The sequence below is a fragment of the Xyrauchen texanus genome, chromosome 39 (assembly GCF_025860055.1).
Source record: "Xyrauchen texanus isolate HMW12.3.18 chromosome 39, RBS_HiC_50CHRs, whole genome shotgun sequence".
In the NCBI taxonomy this organism is placed as follows: Eukaryota; Metazoa; Chordata; class Actinopteri; order Cypriniformes; family Catostomidae; genus Xyrauchen; species Xyrauchen texanus.
Window position 1 is genome coordinate 28,897,549 of NC_068314.1, and position 21,463 is coordinate 28,919,011.

General features: G+C 38.6%; 1 protein-coding gene across 9 annotated transcripts in view; it reads left to right on the forward strand.

Annotated features, from left to right (window-relative positions):
• Positions 1-21,463, forward strand: part of ppfia4 (PTPRF interacting protein alpha 4) — a 152,783-nt gene that overhangs the window by 29,513 nt on the left and 101,807 nt on the right. Inside the window, exon 1 of one of the 9 annotated variants that reach the window (XM_052111621.1) lies at positions 19,314-19,442. The exons of the other annotated variants lie outside the window; for them this stretch is intronic. Within the exon in view, the coding sequence (XP_051967581.1) occupies positions 19,419-19,442 (24 nt within the window). The 5' untranslated portion in view covers positions 19,314-19,418. Of the gene's footprint in view, positions 1-19,313; positions 19,443-21,463 lie in introns of those variants that run through there. 9 annotated transcript variants of the gene reach the window in all.

The following is a 21,463-nucleotide window of genomic DNA, read 5'->3' on the forward strand; positions in this document are numbered from 1 at the left end:
CATTCCCCTGGCAGAGCAGCCCGAACGTGCACCAGGATGTGAGGGCCCGTTCTTCGCTGCTTGCAGCTATAATTATTTGTATTTTTTTAAAGTTGCATTTAAAATCACCTTAGCTCAAAAATCATAAGCACTTGTGCAGGACACCTCTGCTTGCAACCACATCTTTTTCTCTGTTGCTTTGACTCTCTGTCTCTCACTCGGTGTCTAAGTGTTATTCAGTGTTTTTCTTTTTGCGTGTACAGGCATCAGGCTTTATCTTTAGGGTGGACACCGTCATCAGGTCACACTAAATTTTTGCAATGTCTCTCCCCTTCTGTCTACACCTCTCTATCTCTTTCTTTCTCTCTCACACACACACATAAACACAGGGCTATACACTTTAATTGTTCCAGATTGGATGCGGTCACTGGCATGTAAACTAAAGACACTGGCAAGGCTCTGCGAGGCATTAAAGCGTGCTTCTGATCAGTGCCATTCCGCTCAGATTGCCCTTCTTAATTGGCATGCAGAGGACCCATGCCAGCTTCTATGTATGTGTATGGTCCTATTACCACTGCTGTTGAGACAGAAATAGGTCTCAATGACTGTGAATAGGTCTCACATGACTGTGAGTATGTTTTTGCCCCTTTAAAAATTATATATTGAAGATTAAAGGAATAGTTCACCCAAAAATGAAAATCCTCTTATCATTTACTCACCCTCATGATATCCCAGGTGTGCATGAATTTCTTTCTTAACTAGAACACATTTGAAGAAAATTTGAAAAATGTCATTTGAAGCTCCACAAATCACAGATAGTCAGCACAAACGTCATCCATACAGAGTCCAGCTGTTAAATTAATGTCTTCTAAAGCGATACGATCACTTTTGGTGTGAAAAAGATCAATGTGTAAGTGTGAGGCACGTGTGACACGCGTGGAAGAGCAGCGCTGTTTTCAAGCGAGTAGGAATGCTGTTTAGAAGCTTCATTGTTTTGGTTTAAATCTGTAGTTATCTGTTTCTTTAAGTTAAGAAGTGAAGTACATGCTGATACAATCACTGATAATATTAGTCATGATTTTTGTGTCAGTATATGAAAATGATTAATAATTCTATAGTGTGACCTGCACGTAGAACTATAGCACATGAGAACCTTTGCACTTTAAAAAAAAAAATAGATTAATGTTTGATCCTCGCAATGCCAAACATGGTAGCTGTTTTAAGATTAATACAACCTCAGGTGTCTTTTTGTTTTTTTGTTTTTTTGTTTTTTTTTTACATCTGGTTACTATGCTAAGAGACACTGTGAGAAAAGTGTGGCTGGGTGGATTTTTGATGCCCTTAGCATATTTGAGATCACTTAAATTGATTCTCATTTTGAAGTCAATGCTGATGATTATTCATTAGGCACACTCACCCTTGAAATGCTGTTCTTTGGACAGGAGCACAATCTTGACCTAGAGTTGTGGGAATTGTTTATAATTGATTCTTGTTTTAAAAAATATATGTTAATTATATTCCTAAAGCTGATGTGAGCAATTCTTTCAGTGTTAAAATGTTTCTCCTATCCCAGTCTATTGACACAACTACGTCTGGTAAGTTGTTTGGGAAACCTGTTTGAAACAATCATTATTTTAATTCAATTCCGTTTGGTAATGCTAGTAGCACAAAAATTACACACTTAATTTTTAAAGTGCTCTCGATGCTACTAAAACACACAACTGGTATCCTGCTGAATTACCCCTGCCATTACAGAATTCAGTTGTCGTACCGATGCACTTCGGTTTATAAATAATCAAAAGATAGTTATATGTTCACTATATAGATCTTTCAATTCAACATGTTAATTTTGTGTTATTAATTATATAAAAAATAACTAGCTAAAAAATAATGCAATTAATTATGCCCCATAATCATGCATAAATTATTTCCTAATAAGGATTTTTCCATCCATTGTAGCAATTCAAGCTTAAAGTAACACCTTCATGCTTATGTGTTTCTTATTCTTCAGGGGGCAGTAAGTGGTGCTCCATTTGTACAGGCACGCACAGACTGAAAAATGGCCTGAGATGACGTGTTTTTCAAAGTTTCAGACTACGTTTAACTGGACATAATGTCTAAAAAAAAATGCAGCATTTATCGAGCGAGACATTCAAAATCAATAAGACGTGATGTAGCCAAAGTGAGGTGCTCTATTTTGATGTAGCCAAAGTGAGGTGCTCATTGCATACTATTTCTGGAGCCTCTGGATCACAGAACCTCCATCTAAATGCTGCAGACTTACTTATCACCTTCATTTGACAACAGGGCAGCACTATTTCTAGTTCCTCTCCCCTATGGGGGGGGGGGTGTATGTAACCATGCCTTTTTTCGTATGAACTCAAAACATAGACAAGCTCAACTAGTACTACTGTCTCTTCCCTTATCCCAAAGATTCTCCACATCGACCAATAAAATGGTAAAAGAAATAGTTCACCAAAAATGCTAATTCTGTCATCATTTACTCTCCCTCATGTCCTCATGTCTTTAGAAACTAGAATGACTTTTTTCTGCAGTGAAACACCAAAGGAAGAGATTAGCTGAATGTTCATGCTGCAAAAAGAAAGTCATACTTGTTTAAGAAATGACATGAGGGCGAGCTAATGATGACAGAGTCTTCCTTTTCGGGTGAAATATTCATTTAAATACAGTCTACTCTCTCTATGTCTGTGTCTCTTTCATTCCTTCCTTCCCAGGATCTGTGACTAATGTTCTTAACCACACAACAGTAATCTCCATTGTTAATGTAATGGGCTCTTGTTGTGTATAACTGATAGAGCATCGGTGTGCCAGACAGGGATGTGTAATTAAAAAAGAAAAGTGAATGCATGGCACCATAGACCATTCTGGAATGACTTTTGCCATCTGTGGCGGTGCTCATTGGGGATTACGCCAGGACTTGATGACAGGGTCATGTCATTCGTGCCATTTCTGGGAAAAGTGCAGGAGGTTACGATGACAGCACTACACTGGCAGGGTCGCTTCAGAGGCGTTTTGGAGGAGGTTTTGGCTGAGAATTCAAACGTTGGTTGAATAAAGAGTCCTTAATTTAAAGCAGTTGTTTGTTTGTTTTTAAATAGTGAGGCAAATGTAGTATAGTATAGGTTTCTGTGGAACAGTAATGGCCTTTTCCCAATCTGTGGGCATTTTCAAACCAGGATGGGCATTTTTCAACTATCCAATAAAAGTAGGGAATCTGAGTGTTGTAGGTGTTTCCACACCAGGATGGGTATTTCTGAACAATCCAATAAAAGTAGGGAATCTCAATTTAGAAGGCAAATAGTGTTAAGTGGTTGAAAAATGCCCATCCTGGTTTGAAAACACCCACTGATTGGAAAATACCCATTTTTGTTTTGCAGAGACACAAGTCTCCAAATATACAGTATAGTCTAATGTATCCTCTTGCTAAGATTGAAGTTCTATTGTTTTGGTAGAAAAGTTTAGCACTGCCCTTATGTGCTATTAAAAGCTCAAAGCAAAGAGGCGCTCATCTATTTATGTGTACACAGTATGTAAACACAACCAGTATAGCTCTGTTATTTCGATGCTATGTTTATGGTTTAGTTTAAGGCCCGAAACATGCAAGCACATGAATGCAAACACTCCTACATTAGCTATGCAAGCTTGATTTTTAATGTATCGTTGTGTTTAAAAATGTGTCGAAACGTAATTCATAATGCAATGCAAATGAGTTCTGTATTCTCTGCCACAAAGTGAGCTAACCTTTTTGTTGAGATTGTATTTGTTTTTTTATGTAAATTTGTATTGTAGTAACTTTCCTTTCACCCCAAGGATTGTTACAGCAAGAATGCATGTTAAAGGAATAGTTCACCCAAAAATAAAAATGTTGTCATTATTTACTCGCCCTAATGTCAAATACAATTATTGATCAATTCCTGTATACCACACACATCATGGTGTTTGGTCACAAGGCATGCAGGAACCAATGAGGTTTGATGTCATTGACGTAGTCACCATATCTGATTTGTGTGAGGTGTACAGGAGTTGATCAATGATTTCATTAAGTGTCTGTTTAATCAAACAATGTGAAGTCCTATGAACTACTTTTACTGTGGTTTTATGGTGTTGGAGCATAAAACCTGGAGTCAAAATTCACGTTTATAATTATGGCGAAATGAATAATTTTTTATTCTTGGTAACAATTCATATTAAAGTTCCATATATATTAAGGCTATTTGTTAACATTAATTAACTACATTTTTTAATATGAATAACATTAAAACAGTACTTTTACAGTATTTGGTAATCTTGGTTAATGCTAATTTCAACATTTACTAATCCATCTTTAAAAATAAAAGTTTTATAGGTTACACATTTGTTAATGATTTATGAACTGTGAGCTAACAATGAACTATTGAGTTTCTATCAATTAACATGAACTAAGATTAATAAACACTGTCAAATATTATTGTTCATTGTTAGTTCATGATACCTAATGCATTTACTAATGTTAACAAATTGAACTTTATTGTAAAGTGTTACCAAATCCTTTTTCTGTTCCACTGAAGTAAGAAAGACACATGGGTTTGTAACGACATTAGCACATGTAAATAATGACACATCTTTTCTCTGTGAACTATCCCTTGAAGCAGACATGGGCAACATACGGCCCGTGGGCCGTATCAGGCCCTCCACGTGGTTTAATGTGGCCCGCGGTTAGTTTTTTCATTGAATATTTCAGTTAACTTGCATTGGGACCTAATGTGTTTCCACAAGTGTTTATTATGCTCAGGGTTGCCAGATAAGAGACACAACACCCCCAGTTTGAGATTTATACTTGCGCAAATTGGAAATATTCTGCCTAATGTTATACTTATTTTGTGCAATCCGGCAACCATGCACCCAAGTGTGCTTTTTCTATCTCCCCTTTGATCAAACTTAGCGATCTGTAGTGCAATATTCTACTCAAGGAAAAGTGTTATACGGCTACTCTGTGTCCACTCATGATGTTTGGTGCTACTTTGCAGGTATACCTTCTCAGTGATTAAATAAAATATAAAAGTAGATCTCAGAATCATTGACATGTGAGCAAAAGCAAGCCAGAGACGAATATGTATGTATTTTTTATTTGTGCAATTTAGAAATGTTGAAGTCCCTTCGCACCTGTATGTTTATGTAACTCTTGCAGTAATCATTTATCATAGTCATGTGGCCTGTGTTATTCAGTTGTGTGCTGAAAGTCAAACCAAACCATCGAGGAGACCCACATTATGACCCTTTTAGCATCTAAACGGGTAAACTCGCCTACTTCGCGACAAACATTAAAAGTTCTATAAATGTAAATTTTTTCATTTATTAAAACAGACCCCTGATGTAGAGATTGTTAAATTGAATAATAAATTAACAGGGAAGTATAGATGATAAAATAAATGTATAAGCTCAGCCTTTATTCAGTTTTTTAATGCCTGATAGAAAAGTATCTACCTTTGTAGAGCAATACAATAATGTAGGCAATTGAATACTGAACATTTAGTGCAAAACTATTTATAGTACATAACTAGGAGTGGTGGTGGTGTAGCGGGTTTAAAGCACATAACTGTTAATCTGCACAAAACTGTTAATCAGAAGGTCGCTGGTTCGATCCCCACATCCACCACCATTGTGTCCTTGAGTAAGGCACTTAACTCCAGGTTCTGGGGGATTGTCCCTGTAATAAATGCACTGTAAGTCGCTTTGGATAAAAGAGTCTTCCAAATGCATAACAAATTTAAAAAATATATTTCTAGGCTTAAAAGATACAAAAACCAAATCAATCTCAAAGGAATACAATGTGGTGCCCTATGCACTACTTAAAGATCGATATGGCCCCTTTAACAAAATAGTTGCCACCCCTGCCTTAAAGCATACACAGCAAGACCACACGTTTCGCCAGGCATTCATGTCTGTGTTTGCGTTCTTGTGTAGAGCATCATGTCTGGCTTGATATGATGGCTGCCTTATCATTCAGAATTCAGAAGTTGATTCTAGAATTCTTGCCTTTTTTCTCTCTGCACTATCTATATTCTTTTTCTTTTCTTTTTTCAAATGGCTCATGTCCAGGGGCCCTGAATATCTTGTCTCCTTGGAAACAGCAAGACGTTGTGGCAGCTGAAGTCAACTTTACATCTCCAATCTACCCCAAGAGGTGTGAACAGTCAGCGACTTTCTTTCATAGACACACACGCGAGTAAACACCAGATTTTAGGACCAGTTGATCTGTTACATGTTAGATTCTTGTTCTTATACTGACAAAAAGCTTAAATATTATTATTGATAAAGTATTGACCATCAGATTATCACTCAGAAAGCTACCACCAATTAAAGGAATTATTCACACAAACATTTTTATTCTATCCTTGTTTTCTTTAACCTCACTCTCTATTTAATAGAACACCAAAAATATTTATCTGGTCTCCCTCCATATTAATTGTATGGAACTAAGCACTCTTTTGGTGTGCTACAGAAGAAAGTCATAAGGCTTCGGAATAACACGAGGGTAAGTAAATAAAGATAAAATGCAGATTTCTGATTGAACAATACCTTTAAAATTTGATATTTGCAAGAGACAGCCCCAAAATGTCTTTCTTTCATTTAATATATCATAAATTGTCACAACTTAATATTGCATTATATGGGCAAAGTGAATGACATTCTATTTGTGTCATTGTCTGTCTCCTCTTGGTCCTCGGCTAAATTTCGACGTGGCAGCAATTAATTAGTCGTAAAATATAGATGAAATGGAAGAGTATAGTTAAAGATCTGTGAAATGTTTCATTCACACTTTGTAAATTGAATGCTTGAAACTTTGAGGGGCTGAGAACTCATGAATTATTCACACAGTAATTAGTTATAGTGTAAAACATTCTCCTTAAAGCATTTTAACAGCTAATACCAACAGTGTTGTGTACGCACGCGTATGTTGTATATTAAACCCTGTTAGCCCAAGGGCTCGGTCACACATTTGCATACAAACTGGAATTAAATTATATTGAGCTGCTAAGGATATGTTTTTTCTTTTTTTCTTTGTTTTCCTATCTGTCAGTCAATTAGGCACACTGTACTTGTCACATGGTATGCAATTTGTGAGCATGCTTTTTACACCTGTTCTTGTGACTTTAAGGGGATTCGTTTTTCACCGTCTTGTGGACAAAATCAGTTCTATTTTTATAGCTGTCCTGACTGATATAGTATGTCTTGCATGAGGGGTGTGGTGTCTAGTATCAGACACAAAGAAACAATGCTGTCTGCCAATGCCATGCCAGCCCAGTAGGGGGGTGATTTGGGGTTGGCATGCACTCCGCTCTCCATGACTCAGGGTTGGCATGCACCACACCCTAGCCTAGTTTACACACCAATAAGAGTTGTTGCACGAGGCTGGCTGTTTATATTAGGCCTATTTACTGTATGTTTGGACAGACAGACAGACAGACAGACAGACAGACAGATAGATAGATAGATAGATAGATAGATAGATAGATAGATAGATAGATAGATAGATAGATAGATAGATAGAAAGAAAGAAAGAAAGAAAGAAAGAAAGAAAGAAAGAAAGAAAGAATGTGGGACATAGAAAAAAGAAATTGGAGCATTGGAGCACCAGAAGCATTACATCATGCTAGGTGTAATCCACAGTCTGGCTAAGTACCATGTTTCTTTATTATTCATTGAGTGAGTACAGCGTTCCTGCACTTTGCTGTCACTCTCACCAGCAATCTTTGGCCAAATAACAAATCCAAATGCATTGATTAAGACCTTAAAATTTAAAACAAGCACAAATTTATGATTACCAGGAAAGATGTTGACCTACCTTAAGAATGAATTTAGCATCATTCATCATTATTCTAAATAAAAAAAACTCCATAATCTAATAAAAATGCAAAAACTACTTTTCCTATCGGCTGACATCACAAATTCCTCTTTCTTTTTCAAACCCATCCCAACCAGGTAGCTCTATTATGGTATGTCATGCCCACTTTATCCACAACTAATTCCCAAATTGATCAAATAAAGTCCCACCCTCACTTATTCTTGGATATCATGTTTCTCTCGAAAATATATCATATTACAGAAGTTAAACAGGTTGTGAGCTGCATTTCTTATTGACTTTAAAGAAGTCAAAGTTGAGCAGTAAAATTTCCCCCAAAAATTAACATTTTGTCATATACTGTTCACCGTAGGGTTGCTCCAAACTCACATGATGTTCTTTCTTCCATGGAACACATATGAAGTTTGTATTTTAATGATTTATTTGCCATATTGTCACGATTCACTGTTGTTTGCCCTGTGTTTTGCCTCTGTCATCTGTTCCTCATGGACTACACTTCCCATAATTCCCTGCCCTCATCACTGCCAGCTGTCTTCTATTGTCCTCACCTGTGTTTCATTTACTCATTAGTCTTTTTGTATTAAAAAACCCTGTTGGTTGCTTGTTCTTAGTCAGTTGTTGAATGTACCTGAGTGTGTTTTGACCTACCATGTTTTGCCCGTGCCCTTCGTGGATGTGTTCTCCCGTGGATGTGTTCTCCCGTGGATGTGTTCTCCCGTGGATGTGTTCTCCCGTGGATGTGTTCTCCCGTGGATGTGTTCTCCCGTGGATGTGTTCTCCCGTGGATGTGTTCTCCCGTGGATGTGTTCTCCCGTGGATGTGTTCTCCCGTTTATGTTTTTTCTGTAACGAATAGCAAGGAAGTTCAGGAGCTGGATCTAGGTGCGGCAAAATAGTTTAATGAACAGAAATAAACAAGTACAAAATAACGGGTAAAGTGAGGAAAAAAAACATCTACGATGGGAAACATAAACCACGAAGACAGCTGGCAGTGATTAGGGCAGGGAATTATGGGAAGTGTAGTCCATGGATAACTGATGACAGGCAAATCACAGGGCAGACAACAGTGAATCGTGACACATATGATGCAAGTGAATAATTACTCTGGTCTGTCAAGCTTAAAAAAATACACCAAAGCCACAGTAAATGTTATTGATATGACTTATGCTATATTATAAGTCTTATATTTCTGAAGCCATATGATCACTTTATGTGAACAGAACGAAATTCAAGTTGTTTTTTCAATCTCTAATCAAATCATTAATAAACTCCGTAAATTAAATATGGAGGCTGCATCGATATGGTCAAATTCTGTGAACACTTTTTTAAAAAATCCCATTTTGTGTTCAATGGAAAAATGGGGTGATTTATTCCTTAAAATGTGCTTTTATGCTTTTGGAGCTTCAACGTTTTGGTACCCATTCTCTTGCATTGTATGGACCAACTGAGCTGAAATATTCTTCAAAAGATCTTTGTTTGTGTTCAGTAGAAGAAAGAAAGTCATACACATCTGGGATGGGAAGAGGGTGTGTAAATTATGAGAGAGTCTTCATTTTGGGGGAAGCATCCCTTTAATGCTTTCATTGTTTTATTCTTGGGTTTTAAGGGCATTTGTTCTGTAATGCAAAATATGATGAGCTTTATTTATTTATTTATTTTGTTACATGCTACACAAATGAAATCAATAGATGTTTTAGCATTGTTGTTATTGTGTATCTGTGATGAGAAATGTTTGGAATGGGCAGCACTGAAGGTCACTCCAACTCATCACCTGTCTCAAGAGGAGCACTTCTTTGTGTCCCAGATGCACAACTTGGCCACCCTCCAGAACCATCCTGTAGTACAGGGGCTTATAGGATTCACTTTGCACCAATGTAAACTTCACTAGTTTATGTATGCTCTCATAAACACAGAAATACACACTCACACAAACTCATACTCATATTCTCCCTCCCCACTTTACCCACACCCATATTACTCCATCCACCTCCACAGCCTTCTTACCTATCATTGGCTGGCAACTACCCCCACATACAGAGCTGCAGAGTGCTTTAAATACAGCTCTGAAGTCATATGTCTCAGATGTCTCTAGGTGGCTGTGGTGGATCTCAGCAGCACTGCTGTAGCTCTCTCCCTCTCTTCTGATTTATTTATGAAATGTGATTTTTCTTTTTTGGCTGGGGAACTAAATCTCCTTGCAGGTTAGTACAGTTGTCTAAAGGCTGTCCAGCGTGAATGCTGTTAAATCAAATTGACCTAAGTTGATGCTGTGAAACAGGTAACAGGACATTAAGGCCAATGGTTTCATTCCTGGCTCTTTTGCCTCACAGGTTACAGTTGGAGAGCGAGAGAGAGACATTTATATTCTGTGCCTTCAACATAACTGCTTCTTATTGATGGAAGAAAATTTATATGGGTTTTAATAAAGCTATTTCTTTGAAAAATGATACAGCTTATTGTGTCATAATGGCCTACAATGAAAAGGACACAACAACCAGTGAAATAAATAAACCTCTGAGCATTCAGGCAAATGCATTCTGATAATATTCATTGACCATTATGTTAGCAGATGCTTTGTACCAAAATGACTAAGTATGCATATCACAGAAGGGTAAAGTATTGGGACAGGTAGCTAAAAATACAAGTCAAGTACTTAGAAGGCTACTTTAGTTCATTTAAAATTGAATATGCTGCTATTATTTACTCACCTTCATGTTGTTCCAAACTGGTATGATTTTCTTTTTTTCCTTGGAAAATAAAAATGTATAGATTTCAGAATTTCAAAAGTTAAAAATCTAAAGTTGTTTTTCACGGAATATCTCCCAGATCTAATAGAATTCAAATATGGTTTTCAATCACACCAAGGTGCGTTGGGCAGGATTTAAAGGGATAGTTCACCCAAAAATGAACATTTTCTCAGAAGCCATCCCAAATGCGTTTGACTTTCTTCTGCAGAACACAAATTAAGAAATTTGGAGAATATTTCAGCTCTGTAGGTCTTCGCAATGCAAGTCAATGGGTGCCAAAATTGTGAAACCCCAAAATCCACATAAAGGGCGCATTAAAATAAACAAACTCCATCAAAATACTCCAGTGGTTAAATCCATGTGTTCAGACACTATATGATAGGTGTGGGTGAGAAACAGATCAATCAAGTATTTTTTTTATTTTTTTTTATAAATTCTTCTCCCTGCCCATTAGGGGGCGATATGCAAGAAGGATGTGAATCACCAAAAACAGGAGAATTAGAAAATGAAAGTAAATTGGATATTGACTGAGTAGGGATCTAAAGAGCTGAGAAATTCTTTTAAAAAATCATCTATTGTGTTCAGAAGAAAGAAAGTCATACAGATCTCGGATGGCATGAGTGTGAGTAAATGATGAGAGGATTTTCATTTTGGGGTAAACTAACCCTTTAACATCAATGACGAGACACACAAGAAAGTTACGTGTGGCGTCTGACATCATTGACATCGCGTTGTGCACCATACGTGAATGCAAAATTAAATGAGATTTGATTAATACAGCAGAGTGGAATATTTTTTAACAACTAGCGATTTAAATTTCCTCACACAAAGCTATTTTCTGGCTTAAGAAGTCTTTGAATATAACCATATAACTTATTATTTTAGTTTAGTAATTTTATCGTGCTTTTTTGTCAGATAATTTTTAGTCGAGTTTTAAAATCACTCAAAGTGACATGTGGCAGATAGAGGTAGGCTGGTGATATTTGAGTACGGTAGTCTAGTCTAGGGGTGGGGGATATAGCAAAATAATAAAATCTTGATTTTTATCAAACTTATTGGTGATTCACAATTAGATTTTTCAACTTATAAATGTACTCCAACATGATTCCAATTGTATGTTCTTTATTAGAATGCAAGGCAAGCTGGTTAGAGAAATCAAGTTATTTTCATTATAGGAAACAAAGGTGTGCAAGAAAAATTTACAAATTAACCACAGGGGGAAGTTGTCAGAGTGTAAATGTAAAATAAGTTAAAATCTAATGAACCCAGATGTTCAGAAATAATAGAATAAGAAAACTGCTAAATAATTCTTAGCTAGTGTAGGTATTCATGTTATCTAAACCAAATCTATCTAGCAAGTGATCTAGAAATAAATATCTATAAATTATCAAGTATATCATAAACCCCTGAAGATAGAAACGCACCCTCTAGTGGTTCACACTGAGCAGTGCAGCAATATGAAATAATTTATCATTATAATTCAACTTGCAAAGTTTGTAAAAATTATCACTTACCAAATGTTGGCTATAGATGCAGTACACTTGAAACACGTCACAGAACAAAGCAATAGTTTTGCGATCTATTTGAATCATCGTGGCAAAAGGAGCTGTGGATGTTTGATTCTCCAATATATATAGCATCTCCATGATTTGAAATTAAATAACTGTTATGTAACTAACGCTTAAAGGAAAAGAAAGGAAACCGTTCATCAACATGCGCAGACAGAGGCCAGTTATGGTCTTAATCACCGGCTTTATTCCTATATGATTGACGAAGCTGAGCTACAATCATATTGTGTGCAATCGTTGGAATATTACAGCTGTCTTTTATATCAGTCTCCAGCTGCGTCCAGAACCAGGAAAATGCTGCCTACGGAGGCTGTATACGGAGGTAGAAAGGGACCAAGGCATGTCCGAATCTAATGTTCATGTCACATCCTGTCTACTGAGATATCTTCATCTGATCGATTTTTGAAGGCAGCGTAGATGTATCCTTCGCTACCTATGAAATCCCACAATCCTGTGCGGGTGGATCCACAGCTGTTAAGCTGAAGGAAAAAAATGGCAGCGGATGAAGTTGTGTATAAATGTACTTTTTCCTCCACTTTTTCCAAGTTTTGATTCTATTTTTAGCGAGAAATTTGTATTTTAGTTTTGAAATGTACACTTGTTTATCGTCAAAACTAGATTTTTAGACCATTGTGGTTCGGTTGGATTGAACAAACACGATACCTTTAGTGGACACCAGATGGCAATAATCAGTTGCAGGTATCCTAGCAACAATGTGAGGTTATGCTGCCTCAGTAGCCAGTCCAAAATCAGTTTCTGGAGGTTCCTTCATACACGAATGCTGTCTGTTGAGTCATTGACTGATAGGGCAGTGAGGCAACAAGATTACCTTTGGTTTCGGACGAAGCCTCTGTGTTGTTAACCTGTCATGTTCATTTGGAGCACGCCACATATGTGGTGTGCACGGGAGCGTCATTTAAGACAAGTGCTGTGAATTATTTTTCTCTTCCTTATTCAGCCTTTGATGGATTTAACTATAACATTTGTAATATATTTTGCAAAATCTCGATTTAATTATTATTTTTTAAAATCCTGTCAAACCGCAAATTCGAATGAATCAGAAAAATCTGATAAACCGCCCAGCCCTAGTCTAGTTATGACAGTACTTGAGCCTGGACAAAGAGCTGAGTTGAGAATAGACAGGATCAAGCTGTTACTATAATGTCTTACAAAGGACACTTGGTCACCTTGGGTGTCTCTTGGGGTTTTATCGGGTCGATGACTGTATGACTTTTAACCAAGAAGGAGAGAGCATGAGTGGGGGAGGTCTTAGCTGGGAGGTAGGGGAGCTTAGTATTGTCAAGGATGATCATGAGATGATGAGTAGTCATCCAGGTCAGTATGCCAGGGGACTTATGCAAAGAGTGGCTCTGTGATTGCAGAGGGAGGCAATGAGATGAACAGTATCATCGGCTTAGTAGTGATAAGAGAAGACATGCAATGAAAGTCAATATCTTTACATGCACAGTTCAAATCGAGCTACAGCTGGTTTGTGAATAGTCATGCTACATTCTTCATCTTTTTGCCCCAAATATACATAACGCAATGCATAATCGAACATTCAAAGGAAGGCCATTTTTCTGTGTTCTCTTTGCAACTGCTTGCGAAGACTGCCGAGTCATTGTTTAAAAAAATAATAATAATAATTCCCCATGCCTGTGTTTTATATGGCATAGTATACCTCAGAAATGACCCTAAATGGCCCATAATGCCAAAACTGAATGATAGATTGTTTACATGTCAATTAGACGGCTCTTCATGTGTAATTGGGCAGTTCATGACCAACTGAAGCTGCAATACAGTCCAGACCTTTATGGTTTTAGTCAAAGGTGGCTAGTGAATGTGCAATCCTAGAAGGCCATTTTAAGGATTAAATGTGCAAATGAGAAAAGCCAGAAACATGCATTGCGACATCTCCTCTATTTGTCTTTGTATGTGTTTGTTTCTCTATCACCACCACCCAACCCCCACCTGCACCAACTGGCTTTTCGCACTTGGTTTAATTTTCCACAGTGTAAAGCAGTTCAGTGCACAGCTATACCTCTGAGTAAATCATGCTGGTCAGGTGCTCAATCGACTCTGCTGCGTATGCATTTGTTTACCCTGGATTTGTGTGGGTGGCTGTGTGCCTGCATTTGTTTGCATGTGTAAAAAAAGAGGTGGTAAAGGTCAATTTATAAATTAAAACGACTACCACTAGACACAGGAATTTATGCAAACTAATTACAGCAGAGGAATTTGGTGATGACGGCACTAAAGCTGATGTTTGTAACATATTCCAGCTGTAGAGTCAGCAATAAGTAAGGCATTTGTTGGTTGATTTCACCTAAAAGTATAACACTGTGGCTCTGTGGCACTATCAAATCATGGTTCGACCAATGTTCGTTTCACAGGCACATGGCTCGACTAATGGTGCAAGTTTGGTGTGGGACAATCTGTTGGTACAACCAATGTAAGATGGGGAGTTTATGGAATTTGTTTGAAAACAGTGATTATTTTTGCAATTCTGTTTTGTGATGCAAGTGTCGTAGAAATTACACACTTTAGCATCTGTATATTAATAAAGAGGACTGATAGAAAGAGTGGAGGATGGTAAACAGCAAAGCTGCAGTCTGATGCCTTTTGCCACCACCCTAATTTTCTGCCACATGAACTTCTCTTTCCTCTCCCATTGAAATCTGTTTATTCCACCATGCAGTCTAGGGTTTCATCACACCATAGCACATACAGTTTAAGTCAGAAGTTTACATACACGTTAGCCAAATACATTTAAATTTCACTCACTCAACGTTGTGTTGACTTAATGACACTAGGGGTCATTCTTGGGAGCCCGAGACACCTCTGATCTTTGATAAAAGGCCAATGGGAATTGGCAAGTGGTATTTGCATGCCACTTCCCCAGACATACGGGTATAAACAAGAGGACGTGCATGACATTCAGATTTTCTCTTCGGAGCCGAGCGGTCGCTATTTAATTGAGAAAAAAGCAAGCTGAATTCCCAGGGCTTCCATAAACCTCTGTTGGATCCTTGCGCCGCATTACAGCGACTTGCAGACTCACAGCATTGGAGAGCGGGCTTGTCCAGTCGGACGCGAAAGCCTCGATGGTGGGGCGGCCAAGGGCTACTAGGCAATGCCCCCAGTGGATAATGTGCTCGCGGTGCACCTATGCCCACAGAGCGTCACCACCTATGCCCGCAGAGTGCCGCCACCTGGCACGGGCACCCAAAGCTCCCGTCTAGCACCTGTAGGTTTACATTGGCGGCCAAAGCCTACAGTGTCACTGGACAAGCCGCCTCCGCCCTGCACACCATGGCTTTCCTGCAAGTTCACCAAGCCAAGGTGCTAAAAGATCTGCACGAGGGTAGGCGTGGTCTCTTGGGTGGGCGATGTCCACCTTGTTGGTCTAGGAGCACCAACATTGGAGATGAGAGAGGCCGACAAGGCTTGGTTCCTTAACGCCCAGGCTGGCCTATTCGGCAATACCGTCGAGAACTTTGCCCAGCAGTTCTTGGCAGTGAAGCAGCAGACGGCGACCATCTTGCCCAAAAAGTAGCACTGCTCAAGACCCTGCACCCCATCTGATTGTTGTCTAGGGTGTCCCTCTGCGGCGGCTACACTGGCTCTGTTGCGGCCCGCCCGAGCAGCCCCGCCCCGGCGCCGAGCCCCCCCGCAGGAAGCAGACGGGTGACCCAGGTACCAGGAGACCCGCTGAACAGACCACTCCATCCCCGGGAGGAGGGCCGGTAGGATAATATTTTTTCCATTTAAATTAGCTGCACGCTCAAGTAGCTGCAGTACCCAAATGTTTAACAAAAGAGTGGTTTCCTTATTCCCTGGGTCACATAACCAGTGTGCACAGCCGTCATTACGACCACCGTCCACTATTCCTTTTTGGTAGGTTCAGCGCCCCGGCGTTTCCGCGCCCTTGCGCACCAAGCTGTGGCACAAATACGCTCAACCCCGGACGGTTTCGACGGACCGTGACACTGCTTCCACTGAAACAATTTCAGAGGCTCCTGGGGCATTTGGCATCTTCGGCGGTGGCCACACCACTCAGGTTGATGAGACCGCTTCGGCACTGGCTACGGACTTGAGGCCCGAGATGGGCATGGCACCGGCGAACACATCGCATGGCCATCACGCTAGGAAACAGAAGTTATCAGATCGGTATGATGGCTGCGTGGTCCCATGGTGTTTATACTTACATTTACATTTATGCATTTGGCAGATGCTTTTATCCAAAGCGACTTACAGTGCACTTATTACAGGGACAATCCCCCAGGAGCAACCTGGAGTTAAGTGCCTTACTCAAGGACACAATGGTGGTGGCTGTGGCATCGAACCAACAACCTGCTTTAGCCCACTACACCACCACCACTCACATACTTAAGGATGAACCAGACTTGTGGAGGCTCACAATTTTATTTTCTGAAGTCTTGGCTGATTTATTTTGCTTTTCCCATGATGTCAGGCAATGAGGCACTGAGTTTGAAGGTAGGCCTTAAAATACATCTACAGGTACACCTCTAATTGTCTCCAATTAGCCTATCAGAAGCTGATTGGCTAGTTGCCTAAAGGTTCGACATAATTTTCTGGAATTTTCCAAGCTGCTTAAAGGCACAGTTAACTTAGTGTATGTAAACCTCTGACCCACTGGAATTGTGATTAGTTAATTAATAGTGAAACAATCCATCCGTAATTTTTTTTTTGGAAAAATGAGTTGTATCTTGCACAAAGTAGATGTCCTAAATGACTTGCCAAAACTGTAGTTTGTTTTAAAAAATTTAAATTTAGTATAAAGTGTACGTAAACTTCTGACTTCAACTGTACATTCACATACACACATGCTTGTGTCACTCTTGGGAGGATGAGAGTAGCTGTGACCTTGACCTCTTCTTTAAGTCCCAGCATTCACATCCATAAACACAGGCACATATACTGTATAACCATCATTCCTGACCACAGATTTTTTCAATAAAAACTAAATTGTCTGGGGTATATTAAATAAAAATACAGCTATTTTAAAAGTAGAAAGGCATTATAAATGGTATATATTCCTCCATTTCTTACTACTTCAGAGGTTGAAGAAGACATGACAACATTCTAGTAAGTGAATATGGCGAGCAGTCGATGCGCACTTTTTTTTTTTACAATGCATTTTGTGAATTTCTTGAGAGCAAAGTTTCAGTGCACTGGAATTTACAATGTGACGGCACTTGAAGTGTCTTACTCCCTGTGGAGTTGCTTGCTACTGCCCTAGGGAGCAGATTGAGACACACCTTTCCTCTTTCACTCACTCCCTCCCTCCAATCTGTTTCTTCTCTCCCCCCTCTACCTCATTCCTCCCCTTGATAAATGTATTGCAGGTATCAGATCATGTCCCGTTTTTTCTGGATCAGATTACACAGCAAAGGCTGCTCACTAATAGCGCTGGACAGACTTTACTAATGAAATTGAACATCTGTGTAATACAATGCCGTTCGGTGTGACATATGAAAAGCTGTATCAATGGGAACAATTATCAATGGGAAATGAATTTGAAGTAACAGACCTCAAAGAGCATAAATGAGTACTTGCATTCCTGCACACAAGAGATTGTCATTGACGTTGAAAAGCTCATTATATGAAGCCACATGTCCTGGTGGTATCAGAGGGCTTCCATTATATCATTTTCTTGTGTATTCATAGTTCTCCCTACTCACCTTTTTCGTCCATGTTCTTTGTACTTTCAGCTTTGCGCAATACACGCTGGAATTTCTTTTCATCATATTCCTACTTTAGCCATAGAAGTAGCATGTAGTTTAAGCACGCCAGTGTAAGTTAAAAAAAAAAGAAGGATGAGTGCACTTTCGGATGGATATCCTTACAAATGAAGCAACTTAGAGAGTTATATTCTTAGCTCCTAAGAATATAAGAGTTATTTTGGTCCAATAGAAATAATTGAGGGTTTGTTGATCTAATACTTCAGTTTTCTTTGTCTTCTCTCACACATATACTCTTTGTGGTGGTCAATATATATTTATATTATTTTCATGACTTTCGGTTCCATGAATGGTTCACAAACATGCATTTTCCACCGATGTAGACGCAACACCGTGCTAAAATACTCTTGACAGTGTTTCCTGTTACCTGCGAAAAACCAGCAGCTGGAATCTTTGAATTCCTTATGATTCCCATCGATACTCGTTTACCCCCAAAATATTACTGTGAAAAATTTTATACAAAATATTGATACAGTATTGGTAAAATATCACAACAATTTCAAACACTTTAAAAAGGGCAGAAGACTGACTCTTTGCCTTTATGCATTATTGAATAATTAGAAATGAGCTAGCAGTCACTTGACACTGACATACAGGGAGTGGAAACACAAAGATATAAAGAGTGCTTCAGTAGTGAATATATACAGTTAAACAGCCTTGAGAGCTTTAAAGACATGGCCATGTACATGAAAGGTACATTGAACAGATGATAATATGCTAGTTGAAAAGAATGCACCCTGTTTAGAAACTGCTGGGTAGGTAAGGGAGATAGAGATGGAAGAGAGCTGTGCGGAAGGGGATACAATGATGACGTGACAGCAAAGAGACAGAGGGAAGCAACCCTTGTGATAATTGCATGTGACAACTGGAAAGGAGGGAATATGCAGTTTGCTTGGATGTGTCTGAGCCGTTTTGGCTTGTTTGTTGCTGATTGTATGAGTAGGTGTTTGTGTTTATGGCTTTGTATGGATTTGCGCAGATTTTGTATAAATGTGGTCGGCCAGTGTGTTATTTTCAGTGGCAATGGTGGCTTCTACAGTGCAGGGTAGCCAATGGCCAACACACTGTGGGCTATTAAAGCATAATCTTCACAAACAATTTTTGATATGTACTTGCATGCCTATTACCCTCAAAGAAAATAGCTGTCAGGGGTCATTACCAAGATGGCCGTCAAGTAAACTGCTTTAAAAGCACTTTGATATCTACTGTGAGCCTCTCTGTTTTTGTGCTGACAACAGGAGTGGGCATTTATGTGCGAGTGCATGTACAGTATGTTCCTGGAGACTCCGTGCTGAGCTGTAAAATGGCTCCTCGATCATGCAGTCACCGACTCCAGCATAAGGGGATTATCTGGAGAGGTGCTTTAAGAAAAGCCACAGGAAAGAAATCAGCTTGTTGAGGGAAAGAAGACATGAGAAAGGGAGGGAATATTCAAGTGAACGCTCTTTGGTTTAGCTGCTGACTTGCTCCCTTATGGGGAATCCTGTCTTCCGGAAATGTGTCTCTTTCTTCACCATATGGTGAGAGGACAGGAGGAATGATTCTCAGCTGAGTATTTCTAACCACTAGTGCGACTAAAGCAAACTCTGACAATATTTAAAACAAATATATATATATATATATATATATATATATATATATATATATATATATATATATATATATAATCTGTTGTTATAATCATTTGTCTCCTTATTATTGGTGTTAGACATTGTGAGTGAAAGACCCTATAAAATAGTTTGACTGGCACTGGTTACTTTTCTGTACATATTTCCTATTGAAACAGTTTGGGAAGGACTTTTAGAAGCAATTGTGCACAAAAATAGCCAATAGGCTTTAGTTTAGCCATGAATCTTAATTTGTTACTTGCTAGTCAAAGGCAAGTGGTATAAGGGAGAGACATTCTCATTCTAGAGAGCATTTGATCTCATTTTCAAAAAAATTAGAAGAAAAATCAGAATTTTAAATTCATATATCTGCTAAAAAATGTATTTTGTCAACTTTTAGGAGAGCCATGGTCTAAAAGCCACAGAGCTTTTAATTCCATGTCTTCAAACGTGTGTATTTGACTTTTTAGCTGCTCTCAATCAAGCATTTTAGATTCTTACTAAAGAACATACATGTATTATCATCATGGGAAGAGCAGTCAAAGAGGACACTGTCACCCTCTTGGTCAGCACTTACACCTCCTAGCCACTAGGGGGCCCAGTCTCATTACAAATGATGGCGCAGATCTCCAATAGTGGCTCTAGAGGAGAAACCAGACCAAAGGGGTGGAGAGAACTTCATTTGTCACATTAGAACTTTTAATATGAGATTAATGTTTCTTAAAGTGAGGTCTGTGGTGTGCTTGAGTGTCCAATGATAAATCTGTTTTACTGATGCATTATTGTATTCTATGTGCCAGTCTCCTCTAACTCCAATCCAGACTGGCCTGCAGCCTAACACACCTTATTGTTTTTCTCATTAGAAATCTCGCAGCTCTAAAAGCTTTGCAGACAGTTTTTCATTCTTTCTTTGCATACTCTACAGAGATCTAATTCAATCTGAATTATTCCTGCAGTGACATTCGAGAAATCCCACAAGAAGTGCAAGAGAAAGCTGCCCATTTAGCTCGGTCTGTCCACTGTGACAGTTTTTGTCTCACCAGGTTCTTACTCTCTGTAATGTAGATGTGTTACTGTTTCCTTGACAACTGCATTTAAGCACAGCATAGCCTCGCTGACTCAACACCAGAAGCCAGCGAGGACACTCAGTGATTGTAACACTGTATGTTGCGCTTGTTTAAACTTTTAAACGTTTTGTAAAATGGATTGCTCGGGTCATGGATGCTGATTGGTTTATAGTGCTAAAGCAGTGCTAAAACACAATTCATTTTTGGGTTATCTATCCCTTTAAGCAAATTTATTTAGTGGCATCCTTCAGTTAATTCAGTTGCATGTATATGTATGAGCTTTTTCACATTTTTCATCAAACAGTTATTTCCTTCAAAAGACCTAAATAAATGTTAAAACTTTAGTTTTACCCCAGAGGTTGATTTAAAGAAATAGTTCACCCCAAAATTAAAATTCTCTCATAATTTACTCACTCTCATGCCATCCCAGATGTATATTAGTTTCTTTCATCTGCTAAACACAAACAAAGATTTAAGAAAAAATATTTCAGCTCTGTTGGTCCTCACAATGAAAGTGTGAATGGTGACCAGATCTTTGAAGGTCCAAATGGGACAAAAAGGCCATATAAAAGTAATCCATACAACTCCAGTTGAAATATCTTCAGAAGTGACATGATAGCTGTGAGTGAGAAATATCAATATTTAGGTCCTTTTTTTTTTACTGAAAATCTATACTTTCACTTCCAAATTCTGGAGTGGAAGTGACTTTTACTTTCACATTCAGCCACCTACTGGTTGAGGCTTGTTAAAGGTGTAGAAAAAAAAAATCTTAAATATTGATCAGTTTCTCAACCAAACCTATCATATCTCTTCTGAGGACATGGATTTAACCACTGGAGTCATATAGATTACTTTTATGCTGCCTTT